Source organism: Oncorhynchus mykiss, chromosome 5 (genome assembly GCF_013265735.2).
Source record: "Oncorhynchus mykiss isolate Arlee chromosome 5, USDA_OmykA_1.1, whole genome shotgun sequence".
NCBI classification, from domain to species: Eukaryota; Metazoa; Chordata; class Actinopteri; order Salmoniformes; family Salmonidae; genus Oncorhynchus; species Oncorhynchus mykiss.
The window spans coordinates 51,178,768-51,201,307 of NC_048569.1; the positions used below are offsets into that span (position 1 = coordinate 51,178,768).

Consider the following 22,540-nt stretch of genomic DNA (forward strand, 5'->3'; position numbering starts at 1 on the left):
TGAAATAATATAAGGACTATGAGGTTAAAGTTCAGACTGTCAGCTTTAATTTTAGGGTATTTTCATCTGTATCGGGTGAACCATTTAGAAATTACCACACTTTTTTGTACATTATCCCCCCATTTTAGGGGACCAAAAGTATTGGGACAAATGCACTTATGTGCATTAAAGTAGCCAAAGGTTTAGTATTTGGTCCCATATTCCAAGCAAACAATGATTACATCAAGCTTGTGACTCTACAAACTTGTTGGATGCATTTGCTGTTTGATTTGGTTGTTTAATAGATTATTTTGTGCCGAATAGAAACTAATCGTAAATAATGTGTCATTTAGGAGTCACTTTTGTTGTTAATAAGAATATGTTTCTAAACACTTCTACATGAATGTGGATGCTACCATGATTACAGATAGTCCTGAATTAAATTGTGAATAATGATGAGATGCACCAATATCATACCCGCAAGACATGCTAACCTCTCACCATTACAATAACAGGGAAGGTTAGCATTTGCAGGGGTATGATATTTGTCTAACTTTCTTACACAAGTGAATTCATCCCAATACCTTTGGTACTCTAAAATGGTACTCACCTATGTATAACAGGTGCTGTAATTTCTAAACGGTTCACCCAATATGGCTGAAAATACCTTCAAATTAAAGCCTGAACCTCAGTCATTGTATCATTTCAAATCATAAGTGCTGGAGTACAGAGCCAAAACATGTGTCACTGCCCCAATACGTTTGGAGCACAAAACCGTACCTATGAGTAAATAAAATAGCCTAGTGTACGTCAATTCAGTTCTTGTTGATCCTAGAGCAAAATACAGCAAGCAGAGATTGAGGTGAGAGATACATGTTTTGGCATCTCTATAACCTGGATACAACATGTTTCATACTTGTACAACAAGTCATCAGTAACCATAAGGTTGATTATTAGTCATTCATTGTAAGATGACACACAAACAAGACACAATTTGCACTGGGCAAGACATTGACATTCTTAATAAAACAGTAATTTATTTTTTTTACACTTTTTTTGTTTGTTGCCACAACAGCACATTACAAGGGCATCGTTAAGATATTTTCTCCAAGGCTCAGTGATCATCACGTTCACACAGTACACACCTGGAATGTACATGGCATCTCCTTCAAAATAAAAAAATAATACCCAGTTGCAAAGGTGAAATCTAAGTTCATCCTGCTAAAGATGATAATTTTGGTTTGGTTCTAAGCCACAAAGAATGGTACAGGAAGCACAAAAGACATGTAACGCATGTTGAATATGCTCATTCAATAGTTTACCAGATTCAAGCTGGAGTTGTGAAATGTGTACAATAGTTTCCGTTAAGTTGGTAAGTTATAGTCTAGCAGTTTTTTTTAAATTTAAGTATGTGTTGGTACGCTACAATCAGAATCTAAATGTTTGCATTACTTAAAGGTCCAATGCAGCCATTTTTTTAAATCTCAAAATCAAACCTTTCTGGGTAACAATTCAGTACCTTCCTGTGATTATTTATTTTTGACCATTTTAATTGAAAACAAAAAGAGCTACTTAAGCAATGAGCAATTTCTCAAGCAAGAATTTTGCTAGGACTGCCTGGGAGTGGTTTGAGTGGGGAGGGGAAAACTGAAAATTAGCTGTTATTGGCAGAGAGGTTTGGAACTCCTTATTGGTCTATTAACCAATTTACTGCATGGTGACGTCACCATGGAAAACCAAAGCTCCCTCCCAACAAAACAGGCTGACATTTCAGGTGGTCTTTTCAAACAGCTCTTACACTAAAAGGGGATTATAATTTTCACAGTATTATTCTAACCTTATAGTGTGGAAATATAAAGTCACGTTTTTCACTGCACTGGGCCTTTAAATACAGTAACATTTGCAATTTAAAACTTTTTTGGTCTGCATATGAAATTCAGAACACTTTGCATAAGCAAAAAGATGGCTCAAACTTCATTTTCTGCTAGTGTGTGCTTCTGACTCTCCCTTCCTCTTAATCCCTCATTCTCTCCGCCTCTCTTTCCATTCCGTTCTCCTTCCTCTCGTTCTAACTGGCAGCTCTTTGTAAACGATGGGTAAAGGACAGAGCAGACTAACTTTACGTTACAATAAGAGTGCTAAATAAAAAGATGAGGTAAGAAAGTGGTTTAATTATAGATCATGCAGAACATGCTAAACAGAAACAAAAAAAACAAGGAAGTAAAAAAAAAAGTTTAAAAAAGAAACGTGTGCATTAAAAATTAAATTACACAGCTTTGAGTCTTTGGTTACAAAGTAGGTTGAACAATTTCACAGCTTTTTTTACCCCCAGCCCAGAAAGTAAATATGTGCAATAGAATTTTTAAAACGTTGGGAAAGTATGGCAACTGTCTTCCAATTTTGGCAACAAAGAAACTACAGCAAAGGTTTATCAAAATATAACTACCAACGATTCATATCTCAAAAACTGTCGTTCACCTGTACAATCCCTCTATGCTTTTAATAGTTTACTCTTCACAAAATGTACATTCATCCTGGATTAATTTAATTAAGTTAACTGCCTTTTAGTGTTAGCGGTGATATGCCATGGGAATTGCCTTTTTAAAAGAACCTATTGCATTTACGGAACTACTTTTTGCATTAGACTACCAATTGACTGCCTGACAGATAATCTAACATACAAGAAACAAAAAGAGAAACTGGTTTATTTTTTATAACATGTATTTCTGTGACATTGCTCATTTACATTATGAAAATAGTATCCCTGAAATAAATAACTGCAAACATTAAAACTGAACTAATGAAGGTATTTTTTGATTTGTGTCAAAGTGTGGTGGCTCTGGGAAAACTAGTTTTGGTCTTCTCACGGCGTGAGACACATTTTTCCTATGGTGGGGGGAATCCTTTCCTCCACCTCAGTCTCTGTTGTTCTCATTCCCCCGTTCTTTTCCACTTGCTACCAACAACCCGGTGTGGAGTGGGGGATAGAACAGTCAAGGGCCTCCCAGGAAGTAGAACCCCCCACGTTTTTCGGCCTCTGACCACCTCCACTACCGCCACCATGCCCCGGATTGCCTCTTACCGCCCGTGGCCCTGCACCGCACTCCTCCCTTGGCCAGTTCCCCATAGACTTAACGCAAGACACCCAGCCAAAAGAATGCTATCACATGATGATGATGATGATTGTCTAATACTGGGAAGGCCCGACGACAACAGCAGCACGCAAAATGAAGCATGGCTCTTCACAGGAGTCGAAGACAAGGGTGGCAAACAAAAGCTGATTTTGCTTGTTTTTTTTTGGCTTCTAAAAAAACCAATCAAATGCAGTTCTGAGCTCTTTTTTTTATGTTGCAAGGCGGCGGGAGAGGCAGGGGTTGGTTGATTGTTGGGGTCTCCTCCTCCCGTATGTCAGGGAGGTGTATTACGGGAGCATGGGATCACACGGAGGTGACGTCGGGCTGCTGTGGCAGGCTGAAAGCCTGGGTTTCACCCTCCAGGGGGGTGTTGGTATTGGCGTTATTGGTGGAGGGTAGCTGCTGAGACGGAGAGGTGCTGCCGGCGGGGCTGATTTGGGTGGACGACAGCTGGGTGAGCTGGTCCATGTTGGCCAGGGACTTGAGCACGGCGTTCTCCTGCTCAAGCTGAGAGTTCCTCTCGTACAGTTCCTTGATCTGCTCCTTCAGCACCTCCACCTCCTCCCGCACTGCGTACATCAGGTGGCTCTTCACTAGATCCTGAGGAAAGAGAGGCCTGCCATTAGCAAAACAATTTAGGACCATACAACAATGCACACACACTACAGCGTCACCACCCAAGCTTCACCACTGACTTCAGGTCAAATCATGTACTTCATGTAGTGCCTAGTTAGAAGGTAAAACGAGAGACGCACTCACCATTGCTTGCTCTATCTTGTTATCGATGGCAACAACACTGGCTCCGGAAGCACTGTGGAGATAAGAGAAAAATAATGTTAATACCGAAGGAATGAGGAAAAGAGGGGCCACCCTATTCCTTTGAAGATAATCATCAAATCATATTAAACACATTCAAATGTATGTTGCTCTTCCAAGGTATACTACTTGACCAAAAATATGTGGACACCTGCTTGTTGAACATCTCATTCCAAAATCATGGGCATTAATATGGAGTTGGTCCCCCCTTAGCTGCTATAACAGCCTCCACTCTTCTGGGAAGGCTTTCCACTATATGTTGTAACATTTGCTGCGGGGACAGCATATATATAAAAAAAATAAAAAAATAAAATCCATTGCAAATGAGGCAAATAGTTCCCTCTTGATAATCACCAAGTCTCGGTGTGAAAGTGCAAAATGTCATGCTTAGATGATCCCATATATCCAGTGGAAACGTCATAAAATGCCAAACACTTTTCCCTTGCCAGAATAGGCAAGTTGATACAATGTTAAAAGTTTGCTGGCAACATACCTAGTTGATTGTATCAAATCAATGTTGCACTTCACTAGCTGAAGTCAAATATTGTACTGCCCATATGTAGCATGTTTTTGGTCACAGGTTCAAGAATTGCTGAAGAAATGCAACTTTTACCTGGAGCTAACTCTGCAAATAGCACGGCTGGGTGATTTAAAAAGTCAGTCAATCAATAATATAATAATACTCTTAGCAAAAATGCTTATCTTTAATTTACAATATGTAGAATCTGAGAATAGAAAGGCTCAAATTTTTTGAAAAATCACAGCACAGTTGAAAAATATATGGCAAATAGAAATCTAAACAGGATAGTGTTTAGAGATAGACAGGAGGGATTGAGTGGAGCTGAAGGATGGGTTCAATAACATTGATGGAAGCCAAAAGCTGATCTACCCCCTACATTTTTACAATTTATTTTTTTATTGTAAAAACAATTCTCAAGACAGATAGAAAGGGATTCATACAGGCGGAGTAGATTAATGTGATTTAAAGAACCAGAATTTTAATGGGAGGATGGGGGGGAATAAGCATGGGAGGATAACTTTATTTTCTATTTGACAAGTCTTTTAAGACTAGTTTGTTTTTTCACCTTTATTTAACCAGGTAGGCTAGTTGAGAACAAGTTCTCATTTGCAACTGTGACATGGCCATGATAAAGCAAAGCAGTTTGACACATACAACAGAGTTACACATGGAATAAACAAACATACAATCAAGAATACCGTAGGAAAATCTATATACAGCATGTGCAAATGAGGTAGGATAAGCGAGGTAAGGCAATAAATAGGCCATGGTGGCAAAGTAATTACAATATAGCAAATAAACACTGGAATGGTAGGATGTGCAAAGGATGAATGTGCAAGTTGAGATACTGGGGTGCAAAGGCAAGCCTCGTCGGCGCACCCTTTGCAAATAGTCAAGTATGATATCTAATACAATGCATACAAAACCCAAGGTTTAGGGAATAAGCGAATTCCAATAAAATTGTTGTAGCGAACAATTTGTGGGCAACTGGTGGTCACTGCATTCTTGAGGCAGAATAATAACATGCCACGCAAAACAGAACGGACCAAAAACTGATTGTTATTGGAAGTGAAACTTTGTATTATTTGCGCTTCTAATGCAAATCAAATCATACGTTAATGCATAAGAGGCGTGAAGTGCTCTCAACCACCATGTGCAGTGAAAACCGTTCGGGAATTTTTTTTCAAACACCATCCTCTGAATAAATAGGTCTCCTTTCAGATGTAATACAATATAAAACTATACTTTGTCACGTTCTCTCTCGACAGGTTTGAGGATATTATTTGTAACAATCTTTTGTTGTCTAATCGACAACACAGTCGAATACACCGCGTTTATTGTACCATTTGTATGATGGTTCCCGATACCTCTCGTTTGTCACTCCGTTAATCGCCTTATCCTTATAGAAAATGCACAATTACTCACCTCGTTCAGGGCCCACCGTCTTGTTGACACATTAAATAATCAAACATGTCGCTATTTAATCCCCAAAGGTTGTCATTTTTTATCCTTTACAAAGACCAATGCGCAGTCGCTGCCTTTCCTGTACGACACCGCCCTGCAAAGGAACGACTGAACAAAGGAGCGCAACACGCCACTAGAAGGTGCTCTGGCAAGATAACATTTTGTGCAGGTCTGTAGAAGTTTGCTATTAATGTGATTTCAAATTTTACTGAACCAGCTGAAAACATGAAATGTTATTCTTCATCCATATTCACGGGTGAGGTAAAACTATACGGCCCATGCTGTTCTACTCCAATGACTGCGGAATTCCTCAGCACAAATCAAACATGAACAGCATACAGAATATGAATTTGCTGTAAATATGTATCAACTGCCCCTTTACAATCAGTACTTGGAGCACATCAGCATGGGTTAAAGTCTTGAGGGGACACGCTTGTGTGTGTGTCAGGGTATCTCAACTGTTGCAGAAAACTATGCAATCCTTTTCAAATCAGGTCCCAATTATTCCATAAATGCCATAGACTCCTCCATGCAATATAAACAAGGCACCTGTCAATCATCAATGCTATGGTACTGCCTAGGCCCTGTATGTGACTGGCAGCAGCACAGCAAGGCTATGATTGGACTTGCAGAGAGACCGTCACAACCGCCCATCAAATGTCACACCACATTAAAGTTACTGATGCTACAAGACAGAAGGCAAAGCCCTTGTAATCACTGCAAAGTCGATACAAATTGTATTACAGTGGCACAACACCACCAATGACAAAATACAGTAACAACTCTAAATGGGACACTTTGTTCTTCTAGTAATTGATCATGGATATAAAACTAGAGCATGAGCACAAGCAAGTTGATAAAATCCCACTAAAAAACATTGATAAAATCAAGCATTATTGACTAGTCTTTTTCATACCATAGCAAAGACAGCTACACAATGATGAGGAATACAAATGTTTCCAAAATCCTCAAAAGCTATTACCTGCATCGTGCTCTGTAAGAAACAAAACGCCCTGAATATGCGGGTGAGGTTCCTGGCGTGCAAGGAAGACTGTAGCTCATTTTGCAACGCATGATGCCCAAAAGTTCCCCAAACACAACTCTCAGTCATAGGTATCAGTGTTTTGATGGTTGTGTGTGTCTCCAGTCTTTAAAAGCCTTTTTACATGTCACATTGACTTGCTTGGGAGAATTTTAGGGGAGGGGTTTGGTGCACTTGACATTCTCATTTGCCTTCTCGTGCGACAGGCTATATGATCACATTTATTGACATTCACTGACAAATTTAATTTATCACACCGCATGTGTCAACCCACCCCTTTATTATATCCATATAGACTGTTACTAAAGGAGTCTTAAAAAGAAGTTAACTCATAAATCTCTTAAAATCTGTACAAGGTTTCTTTGGTCTCTCTCAAAACCAAATTATGGCACTCACGTTTAAATAACTACATTATTGAATATGGATATTCAGGGTGCTAGTTAATATTTTCAGGTTGTGTGTGCCTTCTAATTTACTTTGCCTCAACTTTATTTAAAAGCTCCAATGCGCAAAACCCTTAATGATTTAGAGCTCAGCATTTATTCTTTAAGTTCTACTATTCTACTATTTACAGTGATTTAAATGTTTTTACTATTAGCCTAATCCCATGATAAAAACTTGTTCTGTTAGTGAATTTACTCAAATAATTAAACTAATCAAATTTCCAACTCAACTTTCCTCATGTCAACAATGTCCTCTCTGTCCAGACTGAAGAAGAGTTTCAAAATGCAAACGTCCAACTATCAAAAGCAGGTATCAAAAGATAGAAAAATAAAACTGGATCGTTATACAATGACCTTTTCCGGTCTCTCTACTCAAAAGTGGACCATTGAGGAGCTATTGTTCTTGCTGTGATGACTTACTTTCGACATACGGGTAAGAGGGGAATGTTATACTATGCTGACAGGTCCACAATAACATGCGAAACTGCAAAATGAACTGCCCGCATTCCACATCTTTGCCCCGAGTTGATTGCAATCTGAGTGGATGATAAACAAGGAGAGAATAATACATTCTTCCTCCTCTGAAACAACCATAACAAAACACAGTGACAGCAGTCGGCAATATTCTGCTGTGTCTCTGCCTAATGAGAGATGGGAAAGGATGATGGGCGGGGAGGGGTTAAAAGGAAGTGGAGGGCAGGCACTGGCAGCCAAATCTAATTTGTTGGCAATCAGCATCCAAGGAAAACAAGGCAGCCTGTACATTTTATTCCGGGAGGGGACATTATGGGCTGTTTATATAAGAGATGGCTTGCTGTGTGTGTCACCCATAACAAGGACCTGTGCTGACCACAACAGTGCACACGTGTGTGTGTGTCAAGACAACAAACAACTCTAGGAACACAACACCCCACATTCCAGTCGCCCCCAGAGCCTCAACACATTCCAGTCACCCAGGCAGCATAAACCCCAACACCACACATCGAAGTCACCTCACCCCCAACGGGGCACCGGCAGAACCAAAACACCCCACATTCGGGGTTGGGGGTGCCGACCGGATAAAGGGGAGACGAAAACACAGAGAACACGTGCGAGGGCAGAGAGTACGGTCTCCCCTTTTCTCTCGTCTGATCACATGCTTTCGGAGACCAAAAATCCAATGTGTTCTTCATTAAGGGACAGACGCACAGGCACACTTCACCCTGCAAACCCATACGAACACCACACTAGGTGAAGGCAGCTGTACAAATCATACTTCAATGGCCGCTCCCCTCGGCCAATGGATCTCAAACTATGGAGAGGGGGGTGCTAAGAGAAGATCTTATTGACTGACAAGCTGCTAGGCTCTTTCATATGTGGAGACCTTATTTATCCCCAGAGTTAACAGCATATGGGCCTCTCTAATCTTCTCAAAAGCTGCACTACAGTCGCTAGACCAGTTGATGTCAGCAGAGTCTGAGTTATTAGCTATTATCCTCACCTAAATCAAAAGAGGAACGACTCCAGCTGATTATGAACTATGTCAAACAGAAAAAAATAAGCTTAGTTATAAAAGTAGCTTAATAAACACTTAAAAAAAAAACGCTTTGTCCATGTTCACCCAAGTCAAGAAGACTTAAGGGACAATGGTCCTGAAAGACAAATAACATTGTTATAAACCAGCTTTGCTCCCCCATTGCCTTAATTGATGGTACCAATTATTTAAGAAATGAGCCCAGTATAAACTTTCCCGGATATTGGGTCTCTAGGGTCCTAAGGGGACTCAGAATGCTATTGGGCTAATAAAGACCTTTTCAATCAAATAGGGAGCCAGGAGGAACATTTACATACAGGATTCAAATTACTTATATGCAGACACTCTGGGGCGTGCCCTAAAACAGTGAGTCTAAACCAATGTTGTTCTTACTCCTGTTATATTTTGACTGCCCTGATTCACACTGGTGTGCCACAAAACCGTTCTGAATCGTGATAATTTTTTGATATGCTCACCTTAGATGTATGTCGTGCCGCTCAGATAATATTTGAATGGTACATGATTACATCTCTATCATTGTTTTAAGTCCAGTGCATTCAGGCTGTTACATTTATCATTTGAGAAGTGCACATTAGGAGCAATGTCAGTCGTCTCATTTCACGTCGCCTGTGACAACAGAGGCAAGTCTGATTAGGCTTAGCTGTACCAAAGCCTCTGCCATAGAAACTTACGGAGCATGGCTTTGTGTCCGTTGTTGCACCGCTCGACTCTAACACAAACCGCTCAAAACTAAAGACTTATTTTAACGGGGCCATACAATTTTTTTTTTTAGCACAGATTCTCAAAAAGCACTTGAAAAGGGGTACAGAATTATGAAAATAGTTCAAATAATAAAACCTATAAAATAACGTTTTTCACACAAAAAAAGAAAGAAGATTTGCAGTATGGAGCAGATGAGGTCTATATACTAAATAAATTAGTAAGGACATTTTAGGGATGCCCAACATTTTTTTTTTACCATCAAGCTGTGCCCAGGTTAAAAAAAAGGTTGGAAATCACTGCTGTAGACTATGTTATACATGCGATTTGCTGTAAACTATCAAAATAAAGTCACACACTCCATATATATCCCAGCAATTTAATGGGTATTTACCAACGTTTCGGCATCACTGTGCCTTCCTCAGGGTAATGTCATGAATACTTGAACCAGGTTATGTAGACAGTGCAATTAGTGCAATAGTGAGGGGTGTGTCATAATGATTAAGTTAATTAAAATTAGTGAAACTTAAAACAATTAAATAAAAAATATTACGCTATTGTTATCATATAGAAACATAATTGAATATTGTACATCATATTAGCGTCAACATACATTATTGATTAATTCAATTTCGTATTTAATTTCATATTTGTTACATGTAATCTTTTGGTTCAACGTTATAATGAGCATCATCAACAGGGGGAACATATTAGGTGTACGCTAATAAGCTGTAGAAAGAATATATACATTTATTAGACTTGTTCATAAGAAGGGCCTGAGATCAAAGTCAATATTCAGACCACTAGGGATCAATGTTTTTAGATCAGGGGTTCTTAAACTTTTTTAGCCTGGGACCCAAATGAGAAATTGTGTTTTCCTTGGAACAAGTTTAGGAAAATATGCAACTATACGTGAATATCGATACATTTCATTGCCCTTATGCCTAAAAAAATGCAATATAGACAAAAACAAATAATTAAATAACCATAAATATATTTATGTTTATTTTTCCCCATTAAAAACTCTGTCTAGGTTGGAACTGTTGCTGTTAAAATACAATAAATAATTTCATTCTGAACTGGAATAAATGGATTGATCACATCACACAGATGTATAACAGAACACATACACACAGGGCTTTTTGATCGTGCAACCTTAATACAGATACAAAATTCAGGCCTACTGTACATCTTACTGTATACATTTTTGTTGATAGAAAGTCTAGGTTGGAACTGTTGAATATTTTTTTATTATTCTGAATTGGAATAAACTGATTAATCACATCACACAGATGTAGTCAAGAAAACACACATACACAGTCCTAATGAGGAGGTGTGTGGCTGGTTGAAGTTTTCAACAATCATGTCTATTCTGGGCTCAGTTTTTGAAAGTGCAACATTGAGGTCATGCTCAGCATTGAGACCGTTTCTGTACTTCAGAACCCTGACTTGCATAGGTATGTGGTGCCAAACTGGATCAGAACATCTACTGCTTTCTCAGTCAGGCAGGAGACCGCTTCCTGATGCAGATGAGCAACCCAGAACTGTGTGAGTGTTTGCCTCAAAAAGGATCTTGCTTCAATCAGTTTATTCCAGTTCAGAATAAAAAGTATCAGAATAAACAGCAACAGTTGTGCCTTGCTAGTTGACTTACTTTTCCACTTTCGAAGCACTGTTTCCTGAAGCATTCTGCCCTGTTCTGAAAGAACTCCCTGGGTTTACCGTCATGTTGTGCCTGGATGTTTGATCAGGACGTGTCGTTTTATTAATTTGTTAGTTCTGAGAGACTCATTACTAAGCACTTCCCCTACACATTGTGGGCGCTCCTCATAATTTCTCAAAGTTTGTAAGAAAGAGACAAAAAGTCACTGCATTTGCGTTTCATGATGATTGAGCTCAGTCAGAACTTGTGGCTAGCATGAGTCCATTTCAGCGGTGAGTGATGGCGAGTGGGAATAACAAGTCAGTGGCTTGAACGACATTGCTGCAGTGTGTGGGTCGAGGAGTGATCTTCAAGAAAACTGCAGAAAAAAAGATCAGATAAACCGGCAAGCACACGGGCATCTCCCTCTTCCACTCGCGTTGCACTTGGCCAAATCAATTTCAGTTATTTAACAGGTCCGCGACACACTTTGGGTCGCGACCCATACTTTAAGAAACGCAGTTTTAGATCGATGTGTTTTGCAACAACGGACACCAGTGCAATTCAAACTAGGTACAAGCTTGTTTTTGAGTCTCTTGAATTGGTATGGGTCAGATACCAACAAAATCGAATCAAATTGTATGTCACATGTGCCGAAAACAACATGGGTAGACTTTACCGTGAAATGCTTAGTTAAGAGCCATTTCTCAACGATGCATAGTAAAAAAAAATATATATATATAGTAAAAGGAAGAACACACACAAGAGGAATAAAAATATAGAAGAAATAAGCTATATATAGGGAGTACCAGTACCATATCAATGTACAGTGGTGTCAGTGTAGTGTGTGTGGGTAGAGTCTTGTGAATGTGAATAAGGTCAGTGCAAAATAGGGTCATTGCAGATAGTCCGGGTAACCACTTGGTTAACTATTTAGCAGTCTCATGGCTTGGGGATAGATGCTGTCTTGGAGCCAGTTGGTCCGAGACCCAAAACTATGGTACCGCTTGCCAGATGGTAGCAGGCAGAACAGTCTATGGCTTGGGTGGCTGAAGTCTTTGGCAATTTTTCACGCCTTCCTCAGACACTGCCTGATATAGAGGTGTTGGATGGCAGGAAGCTCGGCCCCAGTGATGTACTAGGACGCCCGCACCATCCTCTGTAGCGCATTGCTGTCGACGGCGGTGCAGTTGCCATACCAATGCTCTCAATGGTGCAGCTGTAGAACTTTAAGGATCTGAGGACCCATGCCAAATCTTTTCAGCCTCCTGAGGGGGAAGAGGCAATGTCGTGCCCCATTGACAACTATGCAGGTGTGTGTGGACCATGTTAAGTCAGGGGTCTTCAACCTTATCTTGCCCTGGGACCCCCTCCCAGGCAAACCGATCATATGGTAGCAAAAACATTGTCTTATTATCAGGTGAATGGCAAGGAGAAGTAAAGAATGAATAGATTTGGTAGATACTGTAGTTTTTCATTATTTTTGACCTCCCCACATTATAATCGGAAGAGGAAGTGTGAACTCCATCATAGCCTATTAACTAGAAAGGTCACTCCTAACACATTTTCACTAAGAGCAGCTGGATAAATATTATGAGTGCATAAAATAAAAAATATAACAGAAATAGTTTAATATATGGTTTATATAAAAAACAGCACGAAAGCAACAATCAAAGTCTAGGAGGAAGGCCATAACAGTAGCCCAGCCAATAGAGGTGAGACAAAGCCTGAAGAGTGAACATTTACAGTGCATTCGGAAATTATTCAGACCCCATTTTTAACAGGAAGAAGTTTGGAACCATCCATACTCTTCCTAGAGCCCGCCCTCCGGCCAAACTGAGCAATTGGGGGAGAAAGGCCTTGGTCAGGGAGGTGGCCAAGAACCTGATGGTCACTCTGACAAAGCTCCAGAGATCCTCTATGGAGATGGGGAAAAACTTCCAGAAGGACAACCATCTCTGCAGCATTCCACCAATCACGCATTTATAGTACAGTGGCCATACAGAAGCCACTCATCAGTAAAAGGCAAATGACAGCCCACTTGGAGTTTGCCAAAATGCATCGAAAGGGCTCTCATACCATGAGGAACAAGATTCTCTGGTCTGATGAAACCAAGATTGAACTCTTTGGCCTGAATGCCAAGTGTCACGACTGGAGGAAACCTGGCACCATACCTACAGTGAAGCATGGTGGTAGTAGCATCATGGTGTGGGGACTAGTCAGGATGGAGGGAAAGATTAACAGAACAAAGTACAGAGAGATCCTTGATGAAACCATGCTCCAGAGCTCTCAGGACCTCAGACTGGGGCAAAGGTTCACATCCAAACAGGACAATGACCCTAAGCACACAGACAAGACAATGCAGGAGTGGCTTCCGGGCAAGTCTCTGAATGTCCTTAAGTGGCCCAGCAAGGGCCCGGACTTGAACCCGATCGAACATCTCCGGAGAGCCCTGAAAATAGCTGTGCAGCGAAGCTCCCCATTCAACTTGATAGAGCTTGAGAGGATCTGCAAAGAACAATGGGAGAAACTCCCCAAATACAGGTGTGCCAATCTTGTAGCGTCACACCCAAAGACTCAAGGCTGTAATTGCTGCCAAAAGGTACTTTCACAAAGTACTAATTAAAGGGTCTTAATAGGGTCTTACTTAAGTAGGATGTGATATTTCAGTTTTGTATTTTTTATACAGTTGCACAAATAAAATGACCCCATTGTGGGTACCCCATTGTGCGGAGCCTGGTCCTGGGGGCATGGAGCAGTTTGGTGTGGCTTGAACGTATGGTGGGTGGAGGTTCATAGGGGGAAAGTAGGTTTGACAGGTAGGCAGGTCCATTTAGGGCTTTGTAGACAAGGAGGAACATTTTATAGTAAAATCTTTGAGGAACAAGTAGCCAGTGGAGATCAGCAAGGTAAATGCTACAGGACGAAGCATGCATAGTTAAAATCTAGTTAATCTGTCGTTACAAACATGTGCCACAAAAACCACATACATTTATAGGCCTACACATTGAAAACACAAACGAAGCAGCACACACAAACACGAAGCAGCACACACAATGCCGAAGACTATCTGCCGGTCTTAATTCCTTTGAAAGGAATAATGCCATCTTTCCATGAAAGACAACAATTGAAGGATGTGGGAAATGGATAAACAGGTTAATCTGAACAAGGGTTTTTCTGAGGCTGCATTGTTAGGATATGTCGTCTACTATACATGGGGATTGGTTGACACAATAGAAACGATACAGAGAACGAAAAAGTGGACCGCGTCAACCGCCCCTGGCCTGCACACCATCAGACAACTGATGGTATTTTTCCAGTGTGAAAGAGTCACGAGCAGTGCTCCTCCCATGCCTATCCTGTAAACAGGCCTTAATAAAAAAACTGAAAAGCTTGTTCACTGTCCTGTTGCATAATCCTTGGGCGGGTGCATGTACGCACGCACACACACACACACATGCCCGCAAACACACACAATCAGCTGCTCTGTCTGCAGATGTCCCTTGCATGCTGCACTGTGAGCTAATAGGTGGCAGTGTTTCCCCTATGATTTTTCCGCCACAGCGGTGGCAAAGTTAGTGTAATTCTACAGATTTTGCCATTGGGGCAGATTATTATTTATTTTTTTAGTTTTAAGGCAAGTTTCTAGTAAGCTTTGCACACCTGTCTTTGGGGACTTTCTCCCATTCTTCTCTGCGGATCCTCTCAAGCTCTGTCAGGGTGGATGGGGAGAAATTCTGCACGGCTATTATCAGGTCTCTCCAGAGATGTTTGGGTTTAAGTCCGGGCTCCGGCAGGGCCACTCACTCCTGCGTTGTGTTGGCTGTGCGCTTAGGGTCGTTGTCCTGTTGGAAACGCGTTCTACCGAGTGATGAATCACACTTCACCATCTGGCAGTCCAATGGACAAATTTGGGTTTGGCAGATGCCAGGAGAACGCTACCTTGACCTCAACCCCATCAAACACCTTTGGGATGAATTGGAACGCAGACTGCGAACCAAGCCTATTCACCCAACCTCACTAATGCTCTTGTGGCCGAATGAAAGAAAGTCCCTTCAGCAATGTTCCAACGTCTAGTGGAAAACTTTCCCAGAAGAGTGGAGGCTGTTATAGCAGCAAAGGGGGAACCAACTCCATATTAATGCCCATGATTTGGAATGAGAATTTCAACAAGCAGTTGTCCACATACTATTGGTCATGTATTGTAATTTGCCATGGCTTATATTGTGTGCTTATGAGTTCTGAGTGACAAAAACATCAAATCTAATGAGGGCCCCATGCCATGACATTTTTGGAATTTTAGATTTTCCTTGACTGACAAGTTTTTATTTTGGTGATTGTTAGTTAAATCTTACTTAAATTATATAGCTCAATCATATTTCCTACATGCGGGAGAGGTACAGTAAGTAGAATTATAGATGCTTTGGATCAGAGTGGCAAAAGTTTGCTCCACACACACACACACAAGTTAAACTTCTGAAGTCTGCTGTAGCTATGTTGAGCTTTTATGTTGTGTTAAAATAACTTCCAGCTGGGAAGGTTGTTAAATTGCTTAGAATCCTGGCTTACCAGGGAGTGGGCATGAACCCCTTGGGCACGTGAGGACATGAGACTGTAAAGAGGCAGGGTATAATGTAACCATCAAACTCCATATGTGAACTCAGTGGGGAACTAGCAGATTTGGAGGCCAGCCCATTCTACTACACTCCAATAACCACCTTGTCAAGGGTTTCACAGCTGACAAACGGCCCAGGTCAGTGCTTTGGCACAACCGCACTCTCTTTAGTTGCAAAATCTCAGCTTTTCCTTTGACTTCTGTTTTACCCACTGGGTCAAAGAGGGAGTAAATCTCCATTGAATGTGTAAAAAGTAAGGCGTAAGTAGTGGTGGAGTAGTGTTACCTCCACAGTCCCCCCTCCTGGTGCGAGGGCAGTAGTTAAGAGGACAAATAGTGGCTGGCCGCTAATGAGCCTCTGTATTCATCAGATCAAAGTCACAGGATCAGGTACAGAGACTCAATTAGGGCTTCACCTCTGATGTGGAGCAGCTGAGGCTCCCCTTTCAACGTCAAGATGCACTATGGGGCTACTCCCATTGATTCAAGGAGAGACACCGCAACGAGATCTCAATTTAAGTAATATGTACATAAACATTTCAATTTACATTACATCATAGCCTTACCTTTCGTTGTGGCTGGCAATGTGACATTTGTTTGCTCTGCAGCTCCAAATTTACCATAAATATCAATATTACAGTAGACACAAGCCAGTAAGCATAATTCAACAATGCAAGCAGAGAATTAAATGGTTTATGTTCTCGTTCATACACACATTAAATGGAGCTTGCAAGACGATACAGCACAGCTAGCTACTGCTAGCTAGTAACGTTAGCATATCAAACATGAATGTTTACCCCTCTCATACGAATAGGTCATTATCAATAAAACGTCACAATAAGGTGCAGTGCTTGATTTACCTGCTGGGGGGCAAGGAGATCCGCAGCCCCGCTAAAACCAGTAAGAACTGTGCGCCATTTTCAAGGGATTGTTAAATAAATGTTAACTTTTGGTTGTAATATCACCTCTAGAAGAGCATAGTCAGAAATATAAATGTTTGATAATTCCACGCAAAACAATTGCACAAATTGAGCTCTAACAGAGTTATAGGGCTACAGCAAGTAACTGCACGCTTTTCATATTTAGTAAACAAACATGAATTGAACATGTAACTTCAGATAGGCTACATGAGGGTAGCCTTAATACATCTCAATAAATGGCCACCATTAATTGGATAATTGAGTAATAAAATAAAAATGAACTATACCTGACAAGTATGAGTGGTTTCGGTTCATTTCCCCATCCTTTCCCATCCGATGTAACATTACTGTTAGCTGATAATGTTTACTTTGTAAGCTACAGGTAGAAACGTTGTACAGTTGGCTAAACATAGTGGTAAGTAGACCTAATGTACTTTTTCCTCTAACCAACTTAGGCCTACCTAGAAAAGTTAGGTAACATTATCCCCCTTTCAACATTATTTTAAAAACAGTGTTCACAATCACGATTGCGTTCACAGACATGATAGGTTACATTGATTGATTGATGGACCACGTCAAATTGGCTAACCAATCACGTCAATAAGGCTAGTTAACAAGCTAACTTTAAGGGGATAAACTAGATGGCTATATCCAAATATTGTTTGATTTGCTTGCAATCTATAGTGATGACAATAGTCCGACTGACAACTTTACCAGGATGAGGACTTGCCAATGTCAAGCTCTTTACAAAATCCTAATCTAAGCAAGCTAAATGACAGTTTGCTTAACTTGCCATCTATGCTAAATGGATCTGGCTACCCTCACATATCTGAAAATACATGATCAATTGATGTTTACTGATAATGAAAAACATTCAGTACTTGCTTTATAACTCTGATAGAACTAAATGTGGAATAATCGGAAATGTGTAGTTCTGACTATGCTCTTCAAGAGGTGATGATATTTAAACCAAACAGTTAACATATTTAACAATCCCTTGAAAACGGCACATAGTTGTCAATGGTTTTAAAGGAGCAGACGTTAGCTTAACCATAGCTAGCTCTTAGGCCTAGCTAAATTACACTTGTAGCGTATTAAAGTTACCTTAGAAAAAAAACAGGCCTCATTTTTATTAATATCATGGAAGTCATTATATGAGGTAAAGGCAAATTGTGACTGAAAACAATTATAATTTCCTGGGGAGTTGATCAGCTTCTTGTTACATAGCTAGATCGTATGGCTTTTTGCCTGTAAGGGAATACCCCCCTGAAATGGACAAAAATGAATGGCAACATATTGGCATAGGACAAACCATATACACGATGTCCCATACCACCCAATGTGGCGTTGATTCGTGCAAAGTTGATGGCAAATGCCATATGGCAATTGCCAGTTGTAACACTTCAAAAATCCAACAGGGGGCGAGTGCGCTCCACCGGGGTTTTTCATATTGGAAATGCAACCCAAGTCAACATCCAAAAGCAAAAATTTGAAAAAATGAATTTTTTTTGTCTAACTTATCACCCCTTAAAAAAGTGCTTTCTGGACCGTTTTTCGAAATTCTTTAGATTTTTTTTGTCAATTACACATGTGTAAGAACTGTATCAACATACTTTATTCGTATTTTATTATCATATATATATATATTTTTTTTTTTTTTTTTTTTTACTTGTGCATAAGGCATATGTTTTGATAGGAAGTCAAACATGTCAAAAATGTGAACTTTAAAAAAAAAACGTATCACCCTCGTAAAAAAAGTGCTTTCTGGACCGTTTTTCGAAATTGTTTTGATTTTAAGTCAATTAATCATGTGTAAGAACTGTATGAATATACTTTTGTAAAATGTTATTATCATAATTTTTTTTTTTTACTTGTGCATAAGGAATATGATTTGTCCATTTGCAATATGATTTCATAGGAAGTCAAAAGTCAAAGTCAAAAGTACATTTTTTTGGGGCCAAAATTGACTGAACTGATGAACTCGGGATGGCCGGGCAGTGATAGTTGTTCATTTCCATCACTCATTGTGTTGATTTCATCATGTCCATTTGGTGATGTTTTTTTCACCATTGAATCATATTTCAAATGCACGTGCATTGTTGTGCAACTGGTAACCCAAAAATAAAAATATGGTGATTTCATTATGTCCATTTGTTTATGTTTTCTTACTTTTGCAAAGTCACTGTGCATTTGCAATATGATTCAATGGGCATGTACCATCACGAATTTGGCATGCTCAAAATTCAAACTATACTTTGCTCAAACTATACTTTTGTCAACATGTATTATCATAATTTTTTTGTTTGTTTTACTTGTGCATAAGGCATATGTTTTGTCCATTTGCAATATGATTTCATAGGAAGTCAAAAGTCAAAAGTAAATTTTTTGGGGGCCAAAATTGACTGAACTGATGAACTCGGGATGGCCGGGCAGTGATAGTTGTTAATTTCCATCACTCGTTGTGTTGATTTCATCATGTCCATTTGGTGATGTTTTTTCACTATAGAATCATATTGCAAATGCACGTGCATTGTTGTGCAACTGGTAACCCAAAAATAAAAATATGGTTGTAAATGCATTTACCGGGACTCCTATTGTCCATGCCCGCTATGGGAGTACCCTACTACGGCACTCTATCCATGGGGGCCGTCCTGAGTGCTTTATGGACAGTTTAAAATATGACGATGGATGCAGATTGTGATTTTCCTCCGTGCAACTAGTGATCTGAAATGTGCATCTGGTAACCCAAATATTAAAATACTGTTTTAAATACATTTACCGGTACTCCTGTCATCCATGCCCGCTATGGGAGTACCCTACTACGGCCCTCTATCAGTGGGGGCCGTCCTGAGTGCTTTATGGACTGTTTCAAATATTCTGATGGATACGCATTGTTTTCATGATTTCATTATGTCCATTTGTTTGTTTTCTTACTTTTTCAAAGTCACTTGCATTTGCAATATGTTTTAATGGGCAGGTACCATCACGAATTTGTCATGCTATAAAAATCCTGCAGGAATGTGAAATTGACTGGCCCGATGAACTCGGGATGGCTGGGCAGTGATTCTGGTTCATCTCAATTGCTTGTTAGGGTTGATTTCAGAATGTCCATTTGGTGATGTTTTTTCTCTATAGAATCATATTGCAAATGCACGTGCATTGTTGTGCAACTGGTAACCCAAAAATAAAAAATATTGTGATTTCATTATGTCCATTTGTTTATGTTTCCTTACTTTTGCAAAGTCACTGTGCATTTGCAATATGGTTCAATGGGCAGGTACCATCACGAATTTGTCATGCTATAAAAATCCTGCAGGAATGTGAAATTGACTGGCCCGATGAACTCGGGATGGCTTTGCAGTGATTCTGGTTCATCTCAATCGCTCGTTAGGGTAGATTTCAGAATGTCACTTTGGTGATGGTACCTCACTGTTTAAACATATTGCAAATGGACAAGAGTCAAGTGGACAAGACTCAAGTGGACAAGAGTCCATCAGTCAATTAGATATCATTCTGACACCAAACTGATACAAACTGACACCAAACCCACTTTTTCCAACTCGTTTAGTAGCCAACTATTACATACTTCAGAGCTGGCCCAAAATTCACAACGCCTTCGGTTCAAACCATAAAAAAACCCATAAAACACGTAGTTACGTTCTAGCTGCGGGTCAATTTCTTATGTTATGTGTTGGCCTAGCTGAGGCGACTCCGAATCCCAAGTTTCGGCTCGATAGGTCATTTGATGCAAAACCCTAATTGGTGCTGAAAATCCACTTTTTTCCATGACTTGCTACGGGGTCCTTGAATGAGCTATCGGACAGAAACGTTGGGGTCTGTCTATATGGGCCGAGACGTTCGCAATGCACCTAGTCTTGCGACTCTGGGACATTTCTAAATGTCCTCATTTTCGTGGTGCAAAAATGATTTGAAGGTATTGCAAATGTACGAGGCTGTTTCTCGGTCTGAGAACCTCCTAAAGCCACCTAACTCACCACGCACTATCGACATGAGGTCTAGAACAGGATTCTAAAGTTTGGGAACTCTAGGTCTGACGGTTCTTTAAAAGTTCCAACAAGGTTAACTAATGCAGGCAGTGTATGTCTCTACGCACCCCAATGGGTCCCTCCTTCCAAGCTGTGTGTGTGAGTGATTTAGTTTTCCTTTGAAATTTTATGGGAAAAATGACTGATTTACAGTTCATGGGTGTTGCCTAATCACACATATGAAGTTTTGGAAAGATCAGACTTTTTTAACCCCTCGAAACAGCCCGAGACACCAATTATGGCACTTCCGGTTGGCACAGGAAGCTATAAATCAACACATATTCTCATTGGGGTATGCTTTTACAGAATCCTGAGTTTTAAGTCTTTACGTTAAGAACTGACTGATTTACACAGGGTTGAATGCACTGTGTCTATCAAACTGCAGGCAGGGTATGGATATACACTTTTAGGGTGATTTTAACCACTTCCGGTTGGTCCAGGAAGCTTAGAATCAACACAGGTATACCTCATAGTGGCCTGATGGACTGGTACCAAAGACAGGTTCATAAGGCATTCATAACCCACATAGGCCTGAGGTTGAAATTAGGGGTGCAGGCAATGTATTCCTATGGGGAGAGAAGTCATTGTAATCTGTGAGATCAAAAAACCCTGTTTTACTTTTAAGGGTTAATGCCACACGGTCAAGGTTGGGCTTGCACAGATCGGGAGGACCTTAGGAACATTCCTGTGGTGGAATTTTTCTTCTCACCCTAACGGTTCACTCACTGTCACCCAAAATCAAATGACGTTGTGGGGCAGGCTTCATTTTGGGCCTACTTTTCTAATGGTCGCTGCGCTTAGACCGAGCGAGCTACGGTCAAGCGGGATATCTCGTTGAACTCGGCACAGTCTGGAGACTCGGCACAGTCTGGTGATGCCATTTTTTGTGTTGATTTCAGAATGCCATTTTGGTGATGGTCCCTCTCCGTTTAAACATATTGCAAATGTACAAAAGTCAACTAGCAAGTCAGTGTCCATCAGTAAATTAGATGTCATTATGATACCAAACTGATATCAATTGACACCAAACCCACTTTTTCCTACTCATTTAGAAGCCAACTATCACATATGTCAGAGCAGGCCCATAATTCACAGCGCCTTCAGTTTAAAACATAATAAAAAGGTAAAACATATAGTTACGTTCTAGCTGCGGGTCCAGTTCGGACATTATGTGAAGGCCTATGTGAGGCAACCCCGAATCCCAAGTTTCGGCTCGATAGGTCCTTCGGTGCCCGAGTAAAACCCTAATTGGTGCTGAAAATCCACTTTTTTCCATGCCTTGCTACGGGGTCCTTGAATGAGCTATCGGACAGAAACGTTGGGGTCCGTCTCTATGGCCCGAGCCGGTTTCAATGCACCTAGCCTTGCGTCTCAGACTTTTCTAAACGTCGTCATTTTCGTAATGGTCAAAATGAATTGAAGTCATTGCAAATGTACGAGGCTGTTTCTCGGTCCGAGAACCTTCTAGAGCCACCTAACTCACCACACGCACTATCGACCGGAGGTCTAGAACAGGTTTCTAAAGTTTCGGAACTCTAGGTCTGACGGTTCTTTTTTAGCTCGAACAAAGCTAACTATTGCAGCCACTGTCTGTCTCTACGCACCCCAATACGTCCCTCCTTCCAAGTTGTGTTTTAGTGTGATTTATTTTTCCTTTGAAATTTTATGGGAAAAATGACTGATTTA

General features: G+C 40.4%; 1 protein-coding gene across 1 annotated transcript in view; it reads right to left on the reverse strand.

The window, feature by feature from the left end:
- Positions 1–990: 990 nt before the first annotated feature.
- Positions 991–22,540, reverse strand: part of LOC110524003 (TSC22 domain family protein 2) — a 46,060-nt gene continuing 24,510 nt past the window's right edge. Inside the window, exons 2-3 of the mRNA XM_021603265.2 lie at positions 3,873–3,924; positions 991–3,713 (exon numbers count right to left, since the gene is read on the reverse strand). Of these exons, the coding sequence (XP_021458940.2) occupies positions 3,417–3,713; positions 3,873–3,924 (349 nt within the window). The 3' untranslated portion in view covers positions 991–3,416. The remainder of the gene's footprint in view (positions 3,714–3,872; positions 3,925–22,540) is intronic.